The 22746-nt window shown below is 41.1% G+C and overlaps 1 protein-coding gene across 1 annotated transcript; it reads right to left on the bottom strand.

The window, feature by feature from the left end:
• Positions 1 to 1809: 1809 nt before the first annotated feature.
• On the bottom strand, positions 1810 to 13818 carry LOC147333330 (macrophage mannose receptor 1-like). Its single transcript, XM_086266549.1, has 7 exons — positions 13767 to 13818; positions 8759 to 8827; positions 6011 to 6079; positions 5465 to 5803; positions 2340 to 2666; positions 2101 to 2192; positions 1810 to 1896 (listed from the first exon to the last, which is right to left on the bottom strand). The coding sequence occupies exons 2-7, from the start codon at positions 8823 to 8825 to the stop codon at positions 1810 to 1812; spliced, it is 981 nt and encodes a 326-aa protein (XP_086122675.1). The 5' UTR covers positions 8826 to 8827; positions 13767 to 13818.
• Positions 13819 to 22746: the final 8928 nt, after the last annotated feature.

The following is a 22746-nucleotide window of genomic DNA, read 5'->3' as shown; positions in this document are numbered from 1 at the left end:
TCCTGTCAGACCACTTCCAGGTGTCTTGAACAGCTTGATCGATACATTGTGGCTGTTGCATTCTTTATAACCTCTTTATTTTCCTCGATATTTTTAACACTGACAAAGTCTGTGTGATATTGCCTGCAGTGGCTCTAAGAATTATTTCACCATGATGTAGCGTAGGGCTAGCATACAGGGTTTAGTGTTTTCTCCCATAGTTGTTAATTGGAAGAACATTTTTTTAGATTTTGCATGCGAGTCACATTTTAAGCATGTAAAAGCCTCAAGCTGCTACAAATGTCAGAGTACCAATTCTCAAACCCTTCTTATTCCATCCACACAGTCGCTGACCCCTTGGTTGTTACTGCAGCTGTAAATGGCAATTTCTCCAATGTCCTCATACCACATCCACCAGTCAGTCGTTAATTTCTCTCAGCTATTACCCACATAGCAAAATTCATATCGTCCAGATTTGGCCCACACGATGTGCTTACACATGGCCCACATACCGCAAAGAATGACCTCTTGTTTGCCAGAGGTGCACAAGCACAAGACCAGTTACAAACACACTGGTGGTCCTGTGCTGGCCCATGTGTGGATTACCTCTGAAAACCAATCATCATGTGTTCTAAAATGCACTTATAAGACTTGTCAAAATATTGAAAGATTTTAAAAGTGGTTGAAAATAAAGCAAAAGGTTTACAGTTTTATAATCCATGAATGCAACCGCCAAAGAAAGAGTGGGTAAATAGCATCAGCTTCTCTATATAAACACTGAGCAATGTGTTGCACCATAATTATAAAATTAAGTATGTCTTATTGAATTAAAGACAAAAAAAGACGATAACATTTCAATTATGTGTAAAGATTTTTTAATATTAAGCAAGTTATTTCAAGTGCCTTATGTTTGGCATGTGGAAGTATCACCATCATCAGGGAAGTCTAAGAAACACTTCTGAGATTAAAAAAAAAAAAAAAAAAAAAAAAAAAAATTTAAATAGTGCTATTTCTTTTTAGAAGACAATAGCGAGTGTAGGGGATCGGATGGGGGATCAGAATCAAAAATCAATACCAAATCAAAACAAATGTGAATCACAAGTTGAAAATTCAGAAAAAATACTTTATTGTGGACATACAAGTGGCTGCCTGTAGCATTATAGAGGCCACATGTTTTTGTTTCTCTCCAGTGATAGGAATGGAGAGAGAAAGCTCATTTTCCTGCATTTTTAAAGCTCATCCTTATTCAATATTATGTTGTATAAGTACTATTCCCACCTATAGTTCCCACCTAGATTCAATGAGGTGAGACATGATCTTTAACCTACTAAGACCTGAACTCTTCCACGGTATGCATTTTTAATTTCTCTTTGATATTTGGGCTGATTGGGACCCGATGAATGTAAAAACAAATAATCACCAGATTTTCTTTGTTTCTTTTACCCAATTTTTGTTTCTAAGAAAAATGAGAGCCACATATGAGGATATTCGTTTAAAATTTTGATAGAACAGTAGCGGTATAATGTCCTCGTAAGTGGATATCAGGCCCTTGTAGAGCAAAATTGACTATTTTGGTTTAAAGAACCCAAAATGTGACGTCCACATAGAAGGTTAAACAATCCATCCATCAGCACTACAGTAAAACAACATGGGTACTTCTGCAGTCAGCATCCTGGAAAGAGAAAAACATATTTAACTTGTTTTTGCTTTTAAACTATATTTCTTTCCACAAAATGACTTGTATGTTTCAAATGAAAACTAGTTGAATTGATGCATGATATATACAGTCTGCAGTGAGCATCTCATCCCCGTCTTCTCCGTGGTTTGTAGCTAACGCTGAAAGACACTGCCATTTTTATCACTTTGCCAGCTGAGTTTGAAATCAGCCACCCCTTGATCTCTCAGGATGGTCTCCAACTTAAAAATAAAAGACATTATAGAAGAAAATAGCTGTTTGTGTAACAAACAGGTAATAATCACGACTAAATGTTTTTAAATCATGTTAAATGTGAAATTTCTTTTTGTTTTAGAACAAAATAAAGAACTTTTGCTTACTTTTATAATTTTTTTTGTACCTAATTCTTAGTAAAGAGACCAGGAACCTTGAATCTACACTTGTACCTTCATTAGGAGTTGACTGGAGGCAGTGGAGTCCATGAGATCCACATCAGACTTCACCTTCATCCTTATGACCATCTTTTTTACTTTGGCATCTGTAGAAGACAAATACAGAACTACATCAGTTATTATTGTGATTTTTATTATTTTTTTAACCCATGTTCTGAAGCTTGAATGAACACAACAGTTGTATCACATTTTTCTAGGAACTGATTTATTACTTGTGTATTTCAGGAACTTACCTCCTTGACAGATAAATGTTGCTTTCTGGTTACAGTCAGCTGGTATCCAGCGTCCCGTCTGTGATCCTTCCACAGAAGCACAGTTTCCACTATAACTTCCGCCTCTTTTCCAGTACCTGAAGGAGGTCTTTGTTCCATCTGACCAAGCCCAGGAGTCTTTAAACAGACCGAACCACACTCTGTTGGTAACTGCAGCAATCGCTGCATTTTCCTTGTCTGTAAGCACACATGCCAGATCAGTGTGCTTCTGCCTGCACAGATCTTGACTGTTTGGCCAGGTTTGTCCCTGTGTGTAAACCACATACTTCTTGCTGCCATCCTGCTGAACTAGAGGCACACATAGAGAAATTAATAAAAGAGAGTTAGTCTTGTATCTTCAGCCAAGAAAAATAGTCAGGTAGGAGATTTAGAGCCAAATTACTAACAGCAGAGCCATGATGTTTCTCGTCATAAACACTTACACAATTTTAAGGTAAACATTTTACCTTAAAATTTAAAGCGGCTTTAAACAGCCAACTGTTTTATGATATGTCACTATATAAACAAAACTGAATGTAACTGCAGTACGACGTCAGCTTGAACTGTGTTATCTTGGTCACTAAATCACTTGCTCCTTCATTTAGTCTGTTTATGATCCATTATTTGCTCAGCCATCGTTGGATCATGTTGGTCATTACTGTAATGACCAACATCATGCAACAATGCTTTATCTTTGGTACTTTAAAAAAAGTTCTCAACCTCATTGTATCATTAAAAATACCAGAAATGTGGTCAGGGAGCTAATAACTGGATCTTTAGAAATATCAACATTTTTAAATAACCAACATTTTATTTATTTTTATTTTTTCTACTGGAATTCATCCTAAAGTTCAGTCAAAGGAGCTGTGATGAGCCTGAGGAGAAAATACAAACCTACCCAGAGAATAACCAAAGTTGGTGGCATATATTACATCCTTTTGGTAACATAGTTGTTGTACAAATGTTTATTCAAGCCAAAATATTGAGTTCTCATAATCTCATCACTAAAATGACTATAAATGAGAGAGGTGTGGAGGGACATGAAGACCATCACTGGATTCAGGCCAACCAACAGCAGGGGAGCTGAGGGAGGTGAGAATAGAGCCGACGAGTTGAATCTGTTTTTCAATAGATTCGACACCACAGTGTCTGCTCCCACCCCCACAACCTCACCTGCAGTCAGCCTGGAATCCAGAGCCACACCACTGTGCCAGCCTCTCTCTTCACATGTTGCCTCCTGTGAGATTCCTGACACCCCTCCCCCACCCATCACCTTCACTCAATACCAGGTTGAGATGCAAATGAGGAGACTTCACTCAGGCAAGTCTGCTGGACCAGACGGAGTGAGTCCCCTTGTCCTCAAGGCCTGTGCCCCCCAGCTGTGTGGAGTCTTTCATAAACTGTTTATGCTGAGTCTGAGTCTGCAGAGGGTCCCGGTGATGTGGAAGACATCATGCCTCGTCCCTGTACCAAAGACGCCTCGTCCCAGTGGCCCCCAGGATTACAGGCCCGTGGCACTGACCTCCCACATCATGAAGACCCTGGAAAGGCTCATCCTGGACCAGCTGCGACCCATAGTAAGACCACATCTGGATCCCCTTCAGTTCGCTTATCAGCCTCGTCTCGGAACAGAGGACGCCATCATCTACCTGCTCAATCGTGTCTACACCCATCTGGACCAGCCGGCGAGCACTGTGAGGGTCATGTTTTTTGACTTTTCCAGTGCTTTCAACACCATCAGGCCGACCCTCCTGGGTGATAAGTTAGCAGCGATGCAGGTGGATGCTTCTCTGGTGTCCTGGATTGTTGATTACCTGACAGGAAGACCACAATATGTACGTCTCCCACAGTGTGTGTCTGACAAGGTGATTAGCAACACAGGGGCACCACAGGGGACTGTCCTCTCCCCCTTCCTCTTCACCCTCTACACCACAGACTTCAGCCACTGCACAGAGACCTGCCATCTTCAGAAGTTTTCTGATGACTCTGCGGTGGTTGGATGCATCAGCAGGGATGATGAGACAGAGTACCGGGCTGTGGTCGACTCCTTTGTCACGTGGTGTGAGCAGAATCATCTGCAGCTCAACGTGGCAAAGACCAAGGAACTGATCGTGGACTTCAGGAAGACCAGGAAACACTTGACCCCTGTTTCAATCCAGGGGGTCAGTGTTGACATTGTGGAGGACTATAAATACCTTGGAGTACACATTGACAATAAACTGGACTGGGCTAAAAACACCACAGCACTTTACAGGAAGGGCCAGAGTCGTCTCTATTTTTTGAGGCGACTGAGGTCCTTCAACATCTGCCAGAAAATGCTGAGGATTTTCTATGAGTCTGTGGTGGCCAGTGCGATCCTCTATGCTGTTGCATGCTGGGGGAGCAGGCTGAGGGTCGCAGATGCCAACAGACTTAATAAACTGATCCGTAAGGCCAGCAATGTTGTGGGGATGGAGCTGGACTCCCTCAAGGTGGTGTCGGAGAGGCGGATGCTGTCCAAGATAAAGACAATGTTGGATAACACCTCCCACCCACTCCATGACATGTTGGTCAGTCACAGGAGCTCGTTCAGTGAGAGACTGAGATTACCGAAAAGCACCACTGAACGACACAGGAAATCATTCCTGCCTGTGGCCATCTCCCTGTACAACGCATCCACTTAACACACTGTTTGCTGCTACAACTACACATGTTTCTTTTCCAAATATTTATTTATAAGTGACTTATGTATGTATGTATGTATATATATGTATATATTGTACTATTCTTAGTTAGCGTATTGTCTGTCTTGTCTTAATGTTGGTTTAAAATGGAGCACTGTAACAAAAAATAATTTCCCCCAGGGATCAATAAAGTATTCTGATTCTGATTCTGATTCTGATGATCATTGTGTGTGCTACTCACCTGATTACTGTTTGTTTTTGTTTTTAGATAGAACTAATAATAATAATTACTAATAAAACTAATATAGATTAAATTTATCATCATCAATAAATATTTCATATTAAAATTATTAGACAGATCAAAAGTAGCAAAAGTAGCATGCACTCTTAAGTCCAGAAAGTTAATTTTAATCACTCTCAAAAGTGTGATTGCAATTTACTCACTTTCATAACACACATAAGCTTTGGTTACGTCACATGACTCATCATTCCAGAAGCTGTTATCATACATCTCTCCACACGACTCTATGCCGCCATAGTTGTCTGGCTGACCAGAGCTCCATTTGGTGAAGCTCGCCATGCCGCTCCCATCAGACCACAGCCACCTGTTGTTCTTTCCATTGTAAAGTCCGATCCATGTGGCGGTCGCTTGACTGTCCAGTGTACTGACCAGCTGATTTTCTTCATCCATGTTGTTTATGGTTGCCAGGTCAGTGTATTTTATTTTGCAGAACCTCTGAGCCTCATACCAAGTCAGGGTTTCATTGATGAAGTGGTACTGCACTAAAACACAAGATTATCCAGTCTTACACACAGACGCCAAGAAATAATTCTCAGTTTGTTCCAATGTTGTTTAAAAATTTTAGAGAGACAATGGTGTGCCAATGCAGCTTTAAGAGATGACGATAATTATTGAGTAAATGTTTGCCACGATCATAACTAAAGTCTGTGTGTGTGTGTGTATGCATACTGACCAGTGTGCTTATTTACCTGTTTTACTGGACCCTGTCGAAACCAGTGCCATCCTGGTGGTAGTCATGAAAAGCATTACAAAAATTCCTGCAGCCAAAACATGCAGAATAATAACAAGCAGTCATCCATTGAATGTTGTGATCATAGTATGTTGTACTATAACGTTACAGAAGCAGTAGAAGCTGGCTAAATAATTTTAAAAGCAAAATCTGTAAACTTTCATCCCAATATTAATGACACCAATTAAATGGAAAACTTTAACGTTTCCATAGAAATGATAGAAGCAGAGATTATATTTATCTATAACTATAGTTATGGTGTTAAGGCTTTAAAAACCTTGGTATTATCCTTATTGTCCTATTATTCTTTTGTCTACTCATGTCTGTTTGTTTGTTTCCCAGGTTGTTTCTCAAGATCATATTTTGACAGGATACTTTTATCAGTCAAAAAATATATACAAATGGAAATTGATTCATTTATTGATTCTTGAATATTGCAGTGTACTTTTTGCTTGCATCAGAAAACAAAGCTTAATTATTCTTATTCAGTTTCTTTGACACGTTGGGCCCACTTTGCAAATTAGCCAGTGCTGGGTGTTAAATCTCTCTGTTGTCACTTGGCTCTTCCTGTTCTCACAAGATGCTTCCCAGTTTACAACATTATAATAGGTAGCAGTAATGGGCTTTTAAAACTAGATGCACAGAGAGGATTCAAAATAGTTTACATTGATTTATTTCATAGTTAATCTTATGATCTTTGATATTATTTATTTATTGAATTCATAAAAAAGATTTTGTTTTCACAAAATGTCTTCTTCATATTCATGATTTTGTGTATTAAGATGAATTAGTCTGGAAACAAGAAACACAAAAGAACACCTTTTTTAAATACACCTATTGACAATTTGAAATAAAGATATAGATTTTGCCTTTACTAATTTATATTTAAAAGAATTATACACAGAGTTAAACAAGTGTCTGATATTGTCCACTACATCTGATATATTTTATCTATGCACCTTCTGTAGATCTGAAGGTGCATTTACTTGTACAGTGTGCAAAGAAGTTTTGGAGAAATTGAAATGTATTTGGTTAAAGATGCATCACAAAAGATTTAAAGAACCACTGACAGTCATCAGGTAAGTGGAATATAAGAAATTAAGAAAATTATTAAGATAAAATGTTACTATTTGGTTGAGGGTAATTATACACTAAAATCACACTAACACAAATTTGTTAAGTCATTCAGAAAGAAAAGCAAATCAGTGTCATATAATCACAGGATTCCTAAAACTGCTATAAAAAGTTGACAGAAACGATGCTTAGACTACCTATAATGCAACAAAAGTCAGCTCATGTAAAATGCTTTTAAAATGTATATATGTGTATATATACACATTCATAACTTGTATGTAAGTCCTTTGACAAACTAAGTACACCCCATGATTTAATAACGTTGTCTGGAACTAATACAGCATCGTTCTAATTGATTTACATCTTTTCTACAAAACAACAAAAGAAACCCCAAGACGTCATGTGCAAAAGAAGACGTCACACACAACGTGCTCTGTTTATCGAAGTAAAAATGGCGGCTAAGATGGTACATTGCTCCCATCCTGGGTTTGTTTTTGCGCTGGTTGACCGTTATAGCGCTGGTGGAGCTGGTTAGTTGTACTGAACATGTGTCATGCGTGTGCGTGAATGATAAGTGCCTTGTATTTGTTCTATGGCTGTAACTCATCCTATACTCGCCCATGTATGCCGTGTGATACTTATATAGAGTTTGCCAGTGGTTTGTGTCGCCACGAGACACTGTGGTTACTCATGTTGATTTGACCAAAATGGCGCCACCCTTGTGGTTGAGCTGCTCAAAGTAAAGATGGAGTCCATCCCTGTGCAGCAGCCCATTTGTGTCCACCAGGGGGTGGTGTTTAGTCATTTCTGAATTAGATTTTTCTGTTCAACCCTTTCTGTATTATTTAGACCAGTTTGGTTGACTTTAATTGTTTGCTAATTGTAATTTCCGTTATTTTACAGAACCACACATACATATACCCACACAAATTCACTTCTGAAGATGTTTTGGATTAAAGGAACCCAAATTATCATTGCTGTGGACCCTCTCTTTCATCATATAAGTCACCTGTGCCTTCTGACCGAGGATAGGAATATCCTGCTGTAATTTGCCAGTTTATTAAGCACACACATGTCCAGTTCACTGCTCTTTAGCAAAACTTTTGCACATACTTGCATAGATACTTTCAATAAAAACTCATATTTTATTGATTATGTATAAAACATTATAATTATTTTTAATTATAAAATATGATATATAAATCTTTATAGGGTGTTTGTTTTGTTAAGTGTGGACACACACTGAAAGGTTATGAGGAGGACGTGGCTTATCAGCAGCTGGGTATGATAAGGGCTGTCAATTGCTAATTAAAAGGGCTTCTTTTTTTGCTGCTGGTAGAAGCTGGTAGAGTGCTCTTGAGCTGGCATTTTATATCAATAAAATAAAATTTTGATCAATAAAAAATAACAAACTTGGGCTGTACAGAATCCAGTCACTAGCTGCAGTTATTGGAGCCTTGGTACTCAAATGGCGATTCGTTCCACTCCCTCAGAAACCTGTCATTCTTAATTTGCCCTGCTTGGTTTCATTAAACTTGAGTGTCTGCTGTCGTGTGATATCCAGTAGAGTCATCAACACATTATACTTTTGAAAGACTCAGTCTTAGAGGCCCATCGGGGTGTCCTCAGTTACCTGTTGAATGTGACACAGTCATCACCTCTGCAGTCCTGGTCTTGGTCGTCAAAAGCACAAAGAACATTCCTGCAATTCACAGAAAGAATTTGAATATGGCTGACGTCAACTGTGGGAATTTCTTTGAATGGAAAATTATCCTTATTTGTTTAGTCTCAAAGCCTACCAGGCAGAGAAATGTTGTCATATATTGCACCTAATATATTTACAAAAAATATTAACTATGAATGAATTCACAAAATACATGGTAATTTATTATTTGGTAATCAAATGTTTACAAAAGCACCATAAAAATAATGAAGCCATTGAGCTTCAGTAAATTTCATTTTACGCTAACAGTTTACTGTATACAAAGACAGAATACAGTGGGGCAAAAAAGTATTTAGTCAGCCACCGATTGTACAAGTTCCCCCACTTAAAATGATGACAGAGGTCAGTAATTTGCACCAGAGGTACACTTCAACTGTGAGAGACAGAATGTGAAAAAAAAATCCATGAATTCACATGGTAGGATTTGTAAAGAATTTATTCGTAAATCAGGGTGGAAAATAAGTATTTGGTCACCTCAAACAAGGAAAATCTCTGGCTCTCACAGACCTGTAACGTCTTCTGTAAGAAGCTTTTCTGTCCCCCACTCGTTACCTGTATGAATGGCACCTGTTTGAACTCATCATCTGTATAAAAGACACCTGTCCACAGCCTCAAACAGTCAGACTCCAAACTCCGCCATGGCCAAGACCAAAGAGCTTTCGAAGGACACCAGGAAAAGTATTGTAGACCTGCACCAGACTGGGAAGAGTGAATCTACAATAGGCAAGCAGCTTGGTGTGAAAAAATCAACTGTGGGAGCAATCATCAGAAAATGGAAGACATACAAGACTACTGATAATCTCCCTCGATCTGGGGCTCCACACAAGATCTCATCCCGTGGGGTCAAAATGATCATGAGAACGGTGAGCAAAGATCCCAGAACCACACGGGGGGACCTGGTGAATGACCTGCAGAGAGCTGGGACCAAAGTAACAAAGGTCACCATCAGTAACACACTACAACGGCAGGGAATCAAATCCCGCAGTGCCAGACGTGTTCCGCTGCTGAAGCCAGTGCATGTCCAGGCCCGTCTGAAGTTTGCCAGAGAGCACATGGATGATACAGCAGAGGATTGGGAGAATGTCAGGTGGTCAGATGAAACCAAAGTAGAACTTTTTGGTATAAACTCAACTCGGCGTGTTTGGAGGAAGAAGAATACTGAGTTGCATCCCAAGAACACCATACCTACTGTGAAGCATGGGGGTGGAAACATCATGCTATGGGGCTGTTTTTCTGCCAAGGGGACAGGACGACTGATCCGAGTTAAGGACAGAATGAATGGGGCCATGTATCGTGAGATTTTGAGCCAAAACCTCCTTCCATCAGTGAGAACTTTGAAGATGAAACGAGGCTGGGTCTTCCAACATGACAATGATCCAAAACACACCGCCCGGGCAACAAAGGAGTGGCTCCGTAAGAAGCATTTGAAAGTCCTGGAGTGGCCTTGCCAGTCTCCAGACCTCAACCCCATAGAAAATCTGTGGCGGGAGTTGAAAGTCCGTGTTGCTCGGCGACAGCCCCAAAACATCACTGCTCTCGAGAAGATCTGCATGGAGGAATGGGCCAAAATACCAGCTACTGTGTGTGCAAACCTGGTAAAGACCTATAGTAAACGTTTGACCTCTGTTATTGCCAACAAAGGTTATGTTACAAAGTATTGAGTTGTATTTTTGTTATTGACCAAATACTTATTTTCCACCCTGATTTACGAATAAATTCTTTACTAATCCTACCATGTGAATTCATGGATTTTTTTTTCACATTCTGTCTCTCACAGTTGAAGTGTACCTCTGGTGCAAATTACTGACCTCTGTCATCATTTTAGGTGGGGGAACTTGCACAATCGGTGGCTGACTAAATACTTTTTTGCCCCACTGTATCTAAACTCAGCTATAGTATCTTTGTGTTACTGAAATGTTGCGTGAAACTACTCAGTAGTTTGCACAGCTAAAAGAAAGAGTGGTGTGCTCGGCCATGCAGCATTCGCTCTGAACTTCCCGACCTGCTGTCTGTCTACACTAAGTGGTACAAGACTAAAGCCAGAAAGATTATGATGGACCTCTCCCATCTCAACAATGGACTCTACTCACTGTTGAGGTCTGGGATGCACTTCTGCTCTCTTAAGGCCAAAACAGGAAGAATGAGGAGGAGCTTCTGCCCCCAGGCTATTCAGGCCCTGAACCAGGTGTAGTCTGGACTCTCATACATCACATCACCGCATGCACACTGTTTATTTTCACATTCTCTTTTTATCTTATAATTTACCTTTAATCCTTAGTTTAGTCTTTACGTCTTAGGTTAAATTCTTAATTTATTGTTTACATCTGTTAGACTGATAACACTACCAAAAGGAAGCCAAACACTGTCACCCTTTACAACAAAACAAAGTGTGGCGTGGATGTGATGGACCAGATGGTTCGGGAGTACACTGTCCGCAGAGGAACACGGCGCTGGCCAGTTGCCGTGTTTTATAACATGATTGACATGGCAGCACTGAATGCACATGTGCTGTATCAAGCATGCACCGGGACGAAGGAAAGACGGGTGGACTTCCTGGTGGAGCTTGCAAGGGAGTTAGCTCACTCTCATGTAGCTGCGAAGAAGGCAAGAAAAGAACAGTTGCCTTTGACACAACCCTCCACACCGAGCCCTGGAAAAAGAGCCATGTGTCAGGTCAAACACAATTGCAAGAACAATCATGCCACTGTGCGATGTGTTCACTGCAACAGATACACATGTGGTAAATGCAGACTACAGATACCATGGCAGTGCCAGGATTGTGAGTGATTGCTGAAAATGTTGAAATGTACTCACTCACTTTTTATAATTATTTGTAAAAATGTGTACAAATGGTTGATTTTTTGTACTGTTTTTATCAATAAATGTCAGCAACAAAGGACATACACCCATGTGTGTTGATTTCTCCCTAAGATGGCAAACTGAAACACTCCAAGTTGGTGACTTTTGGAGATTTGTTTCCCTGGATGATTGAGAATGCATCAAGATGAAACACAAAAGGAAGCTCACCGCTTTTAGCAGCTCCCCCACCCCCTCATCCACACACCCCCACTCCCCTCCCTCCAGAATTCCCAGGTAACAACCCAATTTACATATGAATGACTAGCCAATTTAGCTTCCACTTGCCTGAAGCTAAAGCTTAGCTAAAAGCCTACCAGCCATTTGGCTGGTGGCGGGTTTTAAAGGTAGAAAGGTAGAAGCCTGGGACTGCCAGTGTTAAATTCTTAATTTATTGTTTACATCTGTTAGACCTTTTTTTTAATCTATTATGCAACTCTTATTACCTCTTTCTCTGTAATTTTTTCTAACTGTAAATTTATCTATTTAATTTTTCTGTAAACTTTTTAAATGTTGAATTTGTAAATTATGCAAATTTCTTTACTGTAGTTTAATGGTCGGGCATTGCACAGCAATAAGAATTTCACTACATGTTGTACTGTGTATGATTGTGTGTGTGATGAATAAAATTTGAATTTGAACTTGATTTGAATATGTAATCAGTTCATGTCAATTCAATTTTATTCGTACAGCGCTAAATCACAACAATAGTTGCTTCAAATAGCTTTATATTGTAAGGTAGAGGCGACAATAACACACACAGAGAAGAATCCAACAATCAAAATGATGACAAAACTTATAAGCTTTAAATTTGCATTTTATCAAGTGTCACTGAGCTGTCCTTTCTACGACCTTTATAAATAACCTTTATTAATAAATAGAACCTCTCTTCTTGCTTTCCTTTCCTGTCTTTTCTTAAATCTCCCAGTGCACAGCAGCTTGACCTGAAGCTATCAACACACTGTGCAACACAACTGCACACAAACAGTTTGTGTGTTTGCTGATGAATTTTTTTGGAAATGTTGATTACCTGACACTTATAAAAGGGTCACTCCATTTATAGATTTAAAATTTACAGATACCAGCACTCCTTCCAGCCTACTTTGAGTCGCAAGTATAAACGTTATAAAAGAACCTAAAGTAACGACTTGAAAACACAGGAAGTAAAAAATACAGATATTTGTTTAAAAATGTAGCGAGTAAAAGTAAAAAGTTGTCAGAAAAATAAATACTCAAATAAAGTACAGGTACCTGAAAATTGTACAGTTTTAAATAATCCATCCATCCATTCGCTTCCGCTTTTCAGGGTCGCGGGGGGCGCTGGAGCCTATCCCAGCTGTCATAGGGCGAGAGGCAGGGTACACCCTGGACAGGTCGCCAGTCTGTCGCAGGGCTAACACATAGGGACAGACAACCATTCACACCTAGTGGCAATTTGGATTATCCAATTAACCTATCCCCACAAGTTGCATGTCTTTGGACGGTGGGAAGAAGCCAGAGTATCCGGAGAGAACCCACGCAAATACGGGGAGAACATGCAAACTCCATACAGAAAGACCCCGGCCTGATGGTGGAATTGAACTCAGGACCGTCTTGCTGTGCGGCAACAGTGCTAACCACCATGCCACTATTCATTCACTCTCGCATTCACACACTGGTGGAGGCAAGCTACGGTTGTAGCTACAGCTGCCCTGGGGCAGACTGACAGAAGCGAGGCTGTCATATCGCGCCATCGGCCCCTCTGTACAAAGTACTTGTACTTCTGAGTATAATTATAATTGCAGGTTTATATTCTAAAAATCCTATAAGGATACTATAAAATTTTGAAAGCCAAAAATCAAAGCAAAAGTTTTTTTTACCTCCACAGTTTAAGAGTTTACGATTGCAAAAAGAGCAGAAAGTACATCAAATTATGTAACACAAAATCAAACTTTATAAGTTACAAGGAATTCAGACATTAGAACTATAAACAACTGTTGTAACTACCAGTAAAGCAACTAATAGAAATAAATAAATGTTTGTACATGTAAATAATTATTTATAATCAAAGTTTAGAAAGTACCTGATCTGATGCACTGTGTATCCTGTGGCTTCCTTGTAATGTCTGTGGTTGTTTTAAGTGTGCAACGTGCCAAGACATTCACACTGTATGGAACTCCATCACAGTGAGATGGATTTGCATGCTCTGATGAGGTGATGTTGTTGGTAGGTGCACTGACAGGTAATCTCTAAACTAAAGGTTAACACACGTCATTTTACTGTAGGCAGTAATTTCAATGTTAAATTTATACATGCAGTCACAGTATCTATCGATTTTAAATACATTTACAAATAGAACTTAATGTATAGAAATAGACTTGGGAGTTCTGCAAGAGCAGACAGTAAGAGTCTCAGAGACAAGTTTGAACAAGGTTTTGGTCATTAATAACAGGCGGTCCGGCCCAGGACTAATGGAAGTTAATCTTCAAGTTGCTGTTTTAAGAAATGTGTGTAAGGGATAAAAACGCTCTTTTATTCTTAGTGCTTCTGACATGCATGCATGCCATGTCAGTGGGCTTCTGTCTGCACAGAGCTTGACCTCTCTCCCAGCTTTGTTCCGGAGAGTAATGCATATACTGATGTTCACTACAAATCCGCATTAGGTTTGTGTGCTAGCAAGCTTCAGATCTTTCTCACTTTTTTTTGTTTTGCTTTTAAATATGACTAATATATTCATTAATAAACATTTGTCTTCTTCGTTGGTTGGTGGGAGGGAAGGAAGCATGAAATACTAAGATTTGAAAGTTGCTGTTTATTGTAATTACAGTTTTTAAAGTGTATTGGCATTGGATCATTTGGTGCAAAAATCACATAGTCATTTACTCACCTTCACAACATACAGGGAGTGCAGAATTATTAGGCAAGTTGTATTTTTGAGGAATAATTTTATTATTGAACAACAACCATGTTCTCAATGAACCCAAAAAACTCATTTATATCAAAGCTGAATGTTTTTGGAAGTAGTTTTTAGTTTGTTTTTAGTTTTAGCTATTTTAGGGGGATATCTGTGTGTGCAGGTGACTATTACTGTGCACAATTATTAGGCAACTTAACAAAAAACAAATATATACCCATTTCAATTATTTATTTTTACCAGTGAAACCAATATAACATCTCCACATTCACAAATATACATTTCTGACATCAAAAACAAAACAAAAACAAATCAGCGACCAATATAGCCACCTTTCTTTGCAAGGACACTCAAAAGCCTGCCATCCATGGATTCTGTCAGCGTTTTGATCTGTTCACCATCAACATTGCGTGCAGCAGCAACCACAGCCTCCCAGACACTGTTCAGAGAGGTGTACTGTTTTCCCTCCTTGTAAATCTCACATTTGATGATGGACCACAGCTTCTCAATGGGGTTCAGATCAGGTGAACAAGGTGGCCATGTCATTAGTTTTTCTTCTTTTATACCCTTTCTTGCCAGCCACGCTGTGGAGTACTTGGACGCGTGTGATGGAGCATTGTCCTGCATGAAAATCATGTTTTTCTTGAAGGATGCAGACTTCTTCCTGTACCACTGCTTGAAGAAGGTGTCTTCCAGAAACTGGCAGTAGGACTGGGAGTTGAGCTTGACTCCATCCTCAACCCAAAAAGGCCCCACAAGCTCATCTTTGATGATACCAGCCCAAACCAGTACGCCACCTCCACCTTGCTGGCGTCTGAGTCGGACTGGAGCTCTCTGCCCTTTACCAATCCAGCCACGGGCCCATCCATCTGGCCCATCAAGACTCACTCTCATTTCATCAGTCCATAAAACCTTAGAAAAATCAGTCTTGAGATATTTCTTGGCCCAGTCTTGACGTTTCAGCTTGTGTGTCTTGTTCAGTGGTGGTCGTCTTTCAGCCTTTCTTACCTTGGCCATGTCTCTGAGTATTGCACACCTTGTGCTTTTGGGCACTCCAGTGATGTTGCAGCTCTGAAATATGGCCAAACTGGTGGCAAGTGGCATCTTGGCAGCTGCACGCTTGACTCTTCTCAGTTCATGGGCAGTTATTTTGCGCCTTGGTTTTTCCACACGCTTCTTGCAACCCTGTTGACTATTTTGAATGAAACGCTTGATTGTTCGATGATCACGCTTCAGAAGCTTTGCAATTTTGAGACTGCTGCATCCCTCTGCAAGATATCTCACTATTTTTGACTTTTCTGAGCCCGTCAAGTCCTTCTTTTGACCCATTTTGCCAAAGGAAAGGACGTTGCCTAATAATTATGCACACCTGATATAGGGTGTTGATGTCATTAGACCACACCCCTTCTCATTACAGAGATGCACATCACCTAATATGCTTAATTGGTGTAGGCTTTCAAGCCTATACAGCTTGGAGTAAGACAACATGCATGAAGAGGATGATGTGGACAAAATACTCATTTGCCTAATAATTCTGCACTCCCTGTACATCTGTTTTGGTTATTCCACACCACTCATTGCCTGCAGAATTGCTTGGTTTCAACAAGGCTCCATTTGGTGAAGTCCACATTGCCACTGCCATCAGCCCACAGCCATACTGCTCATTGGAAAGTCCAGTGTGTTGCCCAGTTCGTTTTCATTGTCCACGTTTTCTATGGTCCGTATACTTTACTCTGCAGAAGATCTGGTCCGCACACCCATCAGGAATTCATTGAGGACTAACGGGGGTAGTGAACAGGGGTAGTGAACGTTAGTCCTCGAGAGCCGGTGTCCTGGAGGTTTTAGATCTCACCCTGGGTCACCACTCCTGACTCAAATGATTAGTTTATTAACAGGCCTCTGGAGAACTTCAAGAAATGTTGAGGAGGTAATTAAGCCTTTTAAATCAGTTGGATCAAGGACACATCTAAAACCTGCAGGACGCCGGCTCTCGAGTACTAACATTCCCTACCCCTGGATTAGGTGATACTGCTGAAGCATTCTGACTAAAAATAAATAAATAACAAAACATAATTAGCCTGTCTTCTTTTAATTAGGCATCACAAAGGGGAATGATTGTTGTCATGCATGATTGCGGAGCTGATTATCTTTAAACCACAACGGCTTTATTCTTTCCTGCTAACTTTTTCAGTCAATTTGTTTTTAGTTACTTTCTAAAATTAGTTTTTAATTTAAGTTGTGCTTTTTAAAAATATTATCTAGTGTCCTGACAATGGAAGTAAAAACACACAGTCTGCAGAAAATAATTATTGAGAGAGAGAGAGATAGCCTTTATTTGTCAGTTGCAGGTCTTTTGCCCACAACCGAGATGACAGACCTTGCCGACCGTACATGCAATACAAACATCACATTGGGGAGACAGGTCAGGCTAGGTAGCGAGGAAAAAAAAAACATCGAAGGATAATACAGGAATCCACAGGTATCAACACACCATAACACAATAAACACAGCATGGGATAGTGTTCCAGTGTGTACATCTGATCTGGGACCGCTGCAATCTTCGACTGCGCCTCCAGCTGACCCGATGTCCACATCAGAGGGGAGGTAAGCGTTGGAGGTGGCGTTGGATCCGGGGTAGGGAGGGTGATGCGTCAGTGAGTGCTTATCAGTATCAGTATATATGTGTGTGTGCGTGTCCATAGTTCAGCTGAGACAGTGTCCTTCGCCCCGCCAGGCTAAGTGAACAGTCTTCCAGCCAACCCAGGTGGCCTTGCATGGAATGGGAAGGAACAGACTCAACACAGTCGTTATCAGGGAGTTTTTGTTCAGCTCCAGCCTTGAGCCCACAGCTGGCGCCGAAGGGGTAGCCGCATTATGATGGTGATTTTTCTTTTGCAAACAACTCGTGAGAATTTCAAGCTGTTTTTAACACTCCGACACTGGTCTGTCAATCTCCCGTTAATAGCTGCGAGTTTCTCCGTGATGTTATTAGCCGTCGATTCTGTGGTCTTGTCACTCTTTTGCTCACAGAGCAGATTCTGAGACCTCGCGACCGCAGCCAACTGATCCGAGATGTAATCCAGCTTCCGCCCAGAGATGTTGTTCTGAGTTGATTCTTTCCTGATGTAATCCAACATACATACGCTCAGAGGTCTTATTCTGAGCATTCACTGCAGTCGTAAGCGCCTCCAAGCTCTTAACCATGCTGCCTTCAGTGAGCCCTTTCTGAGAAGTCGCACCTGTCGTTCCAATCCCAGCGGGCAGCCTTGTGGGGGTTTGAACAGGTTTCCGCTCTCTTAATTCTCCGATAAGCCAGGGCCAAGCCAGCTCCGATCAGCAAAAACCCTGTTATCATGGTTCCGAATAGGTAGATATCTTCAGTCCCGCCAGGCACACGATCCTCTGCCACCCATCCATCATGTATCCGGCAGGGAAAGTCCCTCCAGGGCATTCGGGTTCTCCCGAGCCCAGACTTCTCGTTAAAGGGTGTCAATAGCATTCAGCATGATTGCCAAGATTAAAATTCAAAGCATGTGAAGGGCACACTAAATTAGCTAATGCTAAATAACCTACTTGGATCAACAAAAATTTTCCAATTTACACTAATAACTGTTATTCCACTAAAATAACTTTCTTTTCCCCGTCCACTTTGCCGGTGGTGGGTTGGAGCCTATCCAAGCTGACAAAGGATAACATGCAGATCTCCAGCTCATCACACTCACGTTCACCCCTGCAGCCTAACGTGCATGTCTATGGCACTGGGGGAACATGCAAACTCAACGCAGGAAAGCCACAGTCAACTGATTCAAACCCAGTGACAGTGCTAACCACTGCACCATCAAGCCATTCAACAGAAAACTAAATATGTTTTGAGAAGAAATAGATTTCGATTTTGATGGCTGTTTCTAAATGCAGTTCTAAGTTCCAAAGACTAAAGTTTATGGTCTTTCCAATTATATTTATGTTAACAGGATTAGGGTTACAATCCCTTGATATAAAGACCACAAAAAAATACGTTTCTGACTCCAGCTTGTCGGTTTGGTGAGCCCCCATACAGCCACCCCAGCATCCACCATACAACAGCATGCTATCCCTCATGAAACCACCCAGAGAGGTACACAGGCCAGATCCATAGCTGGGCTGGCCATTGGGCATACCGGGCATTTGCCCAGTGGGCCGATGGTGATTTTTCGTTTTTATGGGCCGATGGGTTTTTTGTTTTGTTTTGTTTTTTCTTTTTTTCCTTAACGGTATAAACACTGAAAGGTGGTGGATTGGCCAGATGCTGGGAGATGTGTAAAAATAACTCAGTTGTTTGGTGGTGGCTATTGCGGAGCTTCCACAGATTCAGTAACATTAGCAAGTGGTGGAGGCCAGCAGATGCAACACGCTGGCAGGTGGATGACGGAAAGGCAGGAGGAGCAGAGACCCGAGGTGGTGAACTGAACTTCAGGTAAGAAGTTATGACCTACAGTCTATCTGGGTCAGATATAAACCAAGTTTAGGTGGAGTTTATTTTCGTTATGCTGACTTCTTATAGTCAGTCACAATAACTCGTACTGCGTACTAGCTAGCATGACAGAGTTTATATACTGCTGGGCGGGTGCTATGATAATATTGATGTTGAACTCGTTTTATCTTATTTTATTAATAAGGTTAGTTAGAAAAGTTGCCAACCATCCCGTAAAAAACAGAATCGTCCTGCATTCAGAGAAAATATTGCGCGTTTCGTATTGAGGTGAAAAGGAACAGTTTGTCCCGGACTTCAGCTACAATGAAAAAGACACAAAGCTGGAGTTATTCTGTGTCTTTGCTGCACAGCTGCTTCTTCTTCTCTCATTCTCTCCCCCCTCTCTCCTGTTTCTACTTCAATCATGACACTGATCAATGATCAGCTGATCGGCTTTTCTCTCTTGTTTGTTTATCGCCCACTTTGCACCAGAAAGAGAAAACCAGCAGATGTCGCGCTAAACAACAGCAGCACGTTTAAACTTGATCAGCTGTTGTTAGAATTTATTTAATATTAATTTCTAGTATCAGCTGATGTTTGCTGGAGCCACAGCTGTAAAGCTGCTGGTCATGATATCGGTTTTTGGATATCTGGTGAGAGGGAAACATGAAGATGAAACCAGGAGATGTCCTTACTGAATCATCAGAGTTGAACAGGTGATGGAGAAACAGGTTTACCTTTTAGGTGACATGAATGAGTTGAAGGGAAGTTATGAACTGTTTCTGAGAGACAACTTACACCAGGATCCTTTTCTAAGTAGCTGACAGCTGGTAACTGTGCAGGGGCGGGTCTAGCAAAGTTTTGCCAGGGGTCCAGGTAGGGCATTAACAGGGAGAGGTGGGGCACAAAGAAATACTTTCTTATTTTCATTTAAAATGTCTCGCTTTTAATAAATAATTATCTGAATCTTACAACAAACGTTTTCATCTGATGTAAAATGAATAGAAATCGATTATTGTACATAGTAATTTTTTTTAGGGTCCCATCATAATTTCTTCAGAAGTAGCTAAGTACTGTATATGATGCCAGTATTTTCCCACATTTTCTAGATACTGTACCAGTACTGTGTGTAAAATGCCATCAAAAAGTCAATTAAGTTTTATTCTTTCTCACCTGTCTTTCTGTCTCCTTTCACTTTTTAAAGGTTGCCATGTTAGAAAAAATATTTTGCCATGCTGTGCTGTTTATTGATGTGGCAAATGAATGGTTTATGAAAATTTATCTAAATCTGTCATCAGTAATCAGTAATGATCATGTCTCACCTCTAGTCTTCTCTGTCTTAATTTCAGGTTTTCACCATGTGTTGTAGATAGTTCATGAGGTTAACTCGACCAAGCAGTCTACTTTCGGGTACTGTTTAGAATACCAGAATAGGGAGGATGGTGTAGGTTTAAGTTTATTAGACTGATGCATACAGTGGGGCAAAAAAGTATTTAGTCAGCCACCGATTGTGCAAGTTCCCCCACCTAAAATGATGACAGAGGTCAGTAATTTGCACCAGAGGTACACTTCAACTGTGAGAGACAGAATGTGAAAAAAAAATCCATGAATCCACATGGTAGGATTAGTAAAGAATTTATTCGTAAATCAGGGTGGAAAATAAGTATTTGGTCAATAACAAAAATACAACTCAATACTTTGTAACATAACCTTTGTTGGCAATAACAGAGGTCAAACGTTTACTATAGGTCTTTACCAGGTTTGCACACACAGTAGCTGGTATTTTGGCCCATTCCTCCATGCAGATCTTCTCGAGAGCAGTGATGTTTTGGGGCTGTCGCCGAGCAACACGGACTTTCAACTCCCGCCACAGATTTTCTATGGGGTTGAGGTCTGGAGACTGGCAAGGCCACTCCAGGACTTTCAAATGCTTCTTACGGAGCCACTCCTTTGTTGCCCGGGCGGTGTGTTTTGGATCATTGTCATGTTGGAAGACCCAGCCTCGTTTCATCTTCAAAGTTCTCACTGATGGAAGGTTTTGGCTCAAAATCTCACGATACATGGCCCCATTCATTCTGTCCTTAACTCGGATCAGTCGTCCTGTCCCCTTGGCAGAAAAACAGCCCCATAGCATGATGTTTCCACCCCCATGCTTCACAGTAGGTATGGTGTTCTTGGGATGCAACTCAGTATTCTTCTTCCTCCAAACACGACGAGTTGAGTTTATACCAAAAAGTTCTACTTTGGTTTCATCTGACCACATGACATTCTCCCAATCCTCTGCTGTATCATCCATGTGCTCTCTGGCAAACTTCAGACGGGCCTGGACATGCACTGGCTTCAGCAGCGGAACACGTCTGGCACTGCGGGATTTGATTCCCTGCCGTTGTAGTGTGTTACTGATGGTGACCTTTGTTACTTTGGTCCCAGCTCTCTGCAGGTCATTCACCAGGTCCCCCCGTGTGGTTCTGGGATCTTTGCTCACCGTTCTCATGATCATTTTGACCCCACGGGATGAGATCTTGTGTGGAGCCCCAGATCGAGGGAGATTATCAGTAGTCTTGTATGTCTTCCATTTTCTGATGATTGCTCCCACAGTTGATTTTTTCACACCAAGCTGCTTGCCTATTGTAGATTCACTCTTCCCAGTCTGGTGCAGGTCTACAATACTTTTCCTGGTGTCCTTCGAAAGCTCTTTGGTCTTGGCCATGGCGGAGTTTGGAGTCTGACTGTTTGAGGCTGTGGACAGGTGTCTTTTATACAGATGATGAGTTCAAACAGGTGCCATTCATACAGGTAACGAGTGGGGGACAGAAAAGCTTCTTACAGAATAATAATAATGGATTGGATTTATATAGCGCTTTTCAAGGCACCCAAAGCGCTTTACAATACCACTATTCATTCACTCTCACATTCACACACTGGTGGAGGCAAGCTACAGTTGTAGCCACAGCTGCCCTGGGGCAGACTGACAGAAGCGAGGCTGCCATATCGCGCCATCGGCCCCTCTGGCCAACACCAGTAGGCAAGTAGGGTAAAGTGTCTTGCCCAGGGACACAACGACCAGGACAGAGAGCCCAGGGATCGAACCGGCGACCTTCCGGTTACAGATACGATTCCCAACCCCCTGAGCCACAGTCGCCCGCATAGATGCCCGCAGAAGACGTTACAGGTCTGTGAGAGCCAGAGATTTTCCTTGTTTGAGGTGACCAAATACTTATTTTCCACCCTAATTTACGAATAAATTCTTTACAAATCCTACCATGTGAATTCATGGATTTTTTTTTCACATTCTGTCTCTCACAGTTGAAGTGTACCTCTGGTGCAAATTACTGACCTCTGTCATCATTTTATTAAGTGGGGGAACTTGCACAATCGGTGGCTGACTAAATACTTTTTTGCCCCACTGTATATACCAACAAGACAGTGTACATCACTGTGACAACAGCGTTTGTTTTCATTCAAAGGCTTTATGGTTTTTCCTATAATACCTGGTGGGCCGGTCTCTAGTGAAAATGCCCGGCCTGATTTTTTGTCCCAGCCCTGGCCAGACCCCACTCCTGAGAACCACAGAGGACCAGACCCATAGCTGGACTGGCCATCGGGCATACTGGGCAGTTGCCCGGTGGGCCGCTGGCGATTTTTTGTTTTTATGGGCCGATGGATTTTTTTTTTTTTTTTTTTTTAGGAAGGGTATAT

The sequence above is a fragment of the Aulonocara sp. 'chitande type north' Nkhata Bay genome, linkage group LG3 (assembly GCF_057382095.1).
Source record: "Aulonocara sp. 'chitande type north' Nkhata Bay isolate Kocher_YH1m ecotype deep benthic linkage group LG3, A_spYH_male_GT1.1, whole genome shotgun sequence".
Lineage (NCBI taxonomy): Eukaryota > Metazoa > Chordata > Actinopteri > Cichliformes > Cichlidae > Aulonocara > Aulonocara sp. 'chitande type north' Nkhata Bay.
This window is presented reverse-complemented; position numbering and strand designations above follow the sequence as displayed.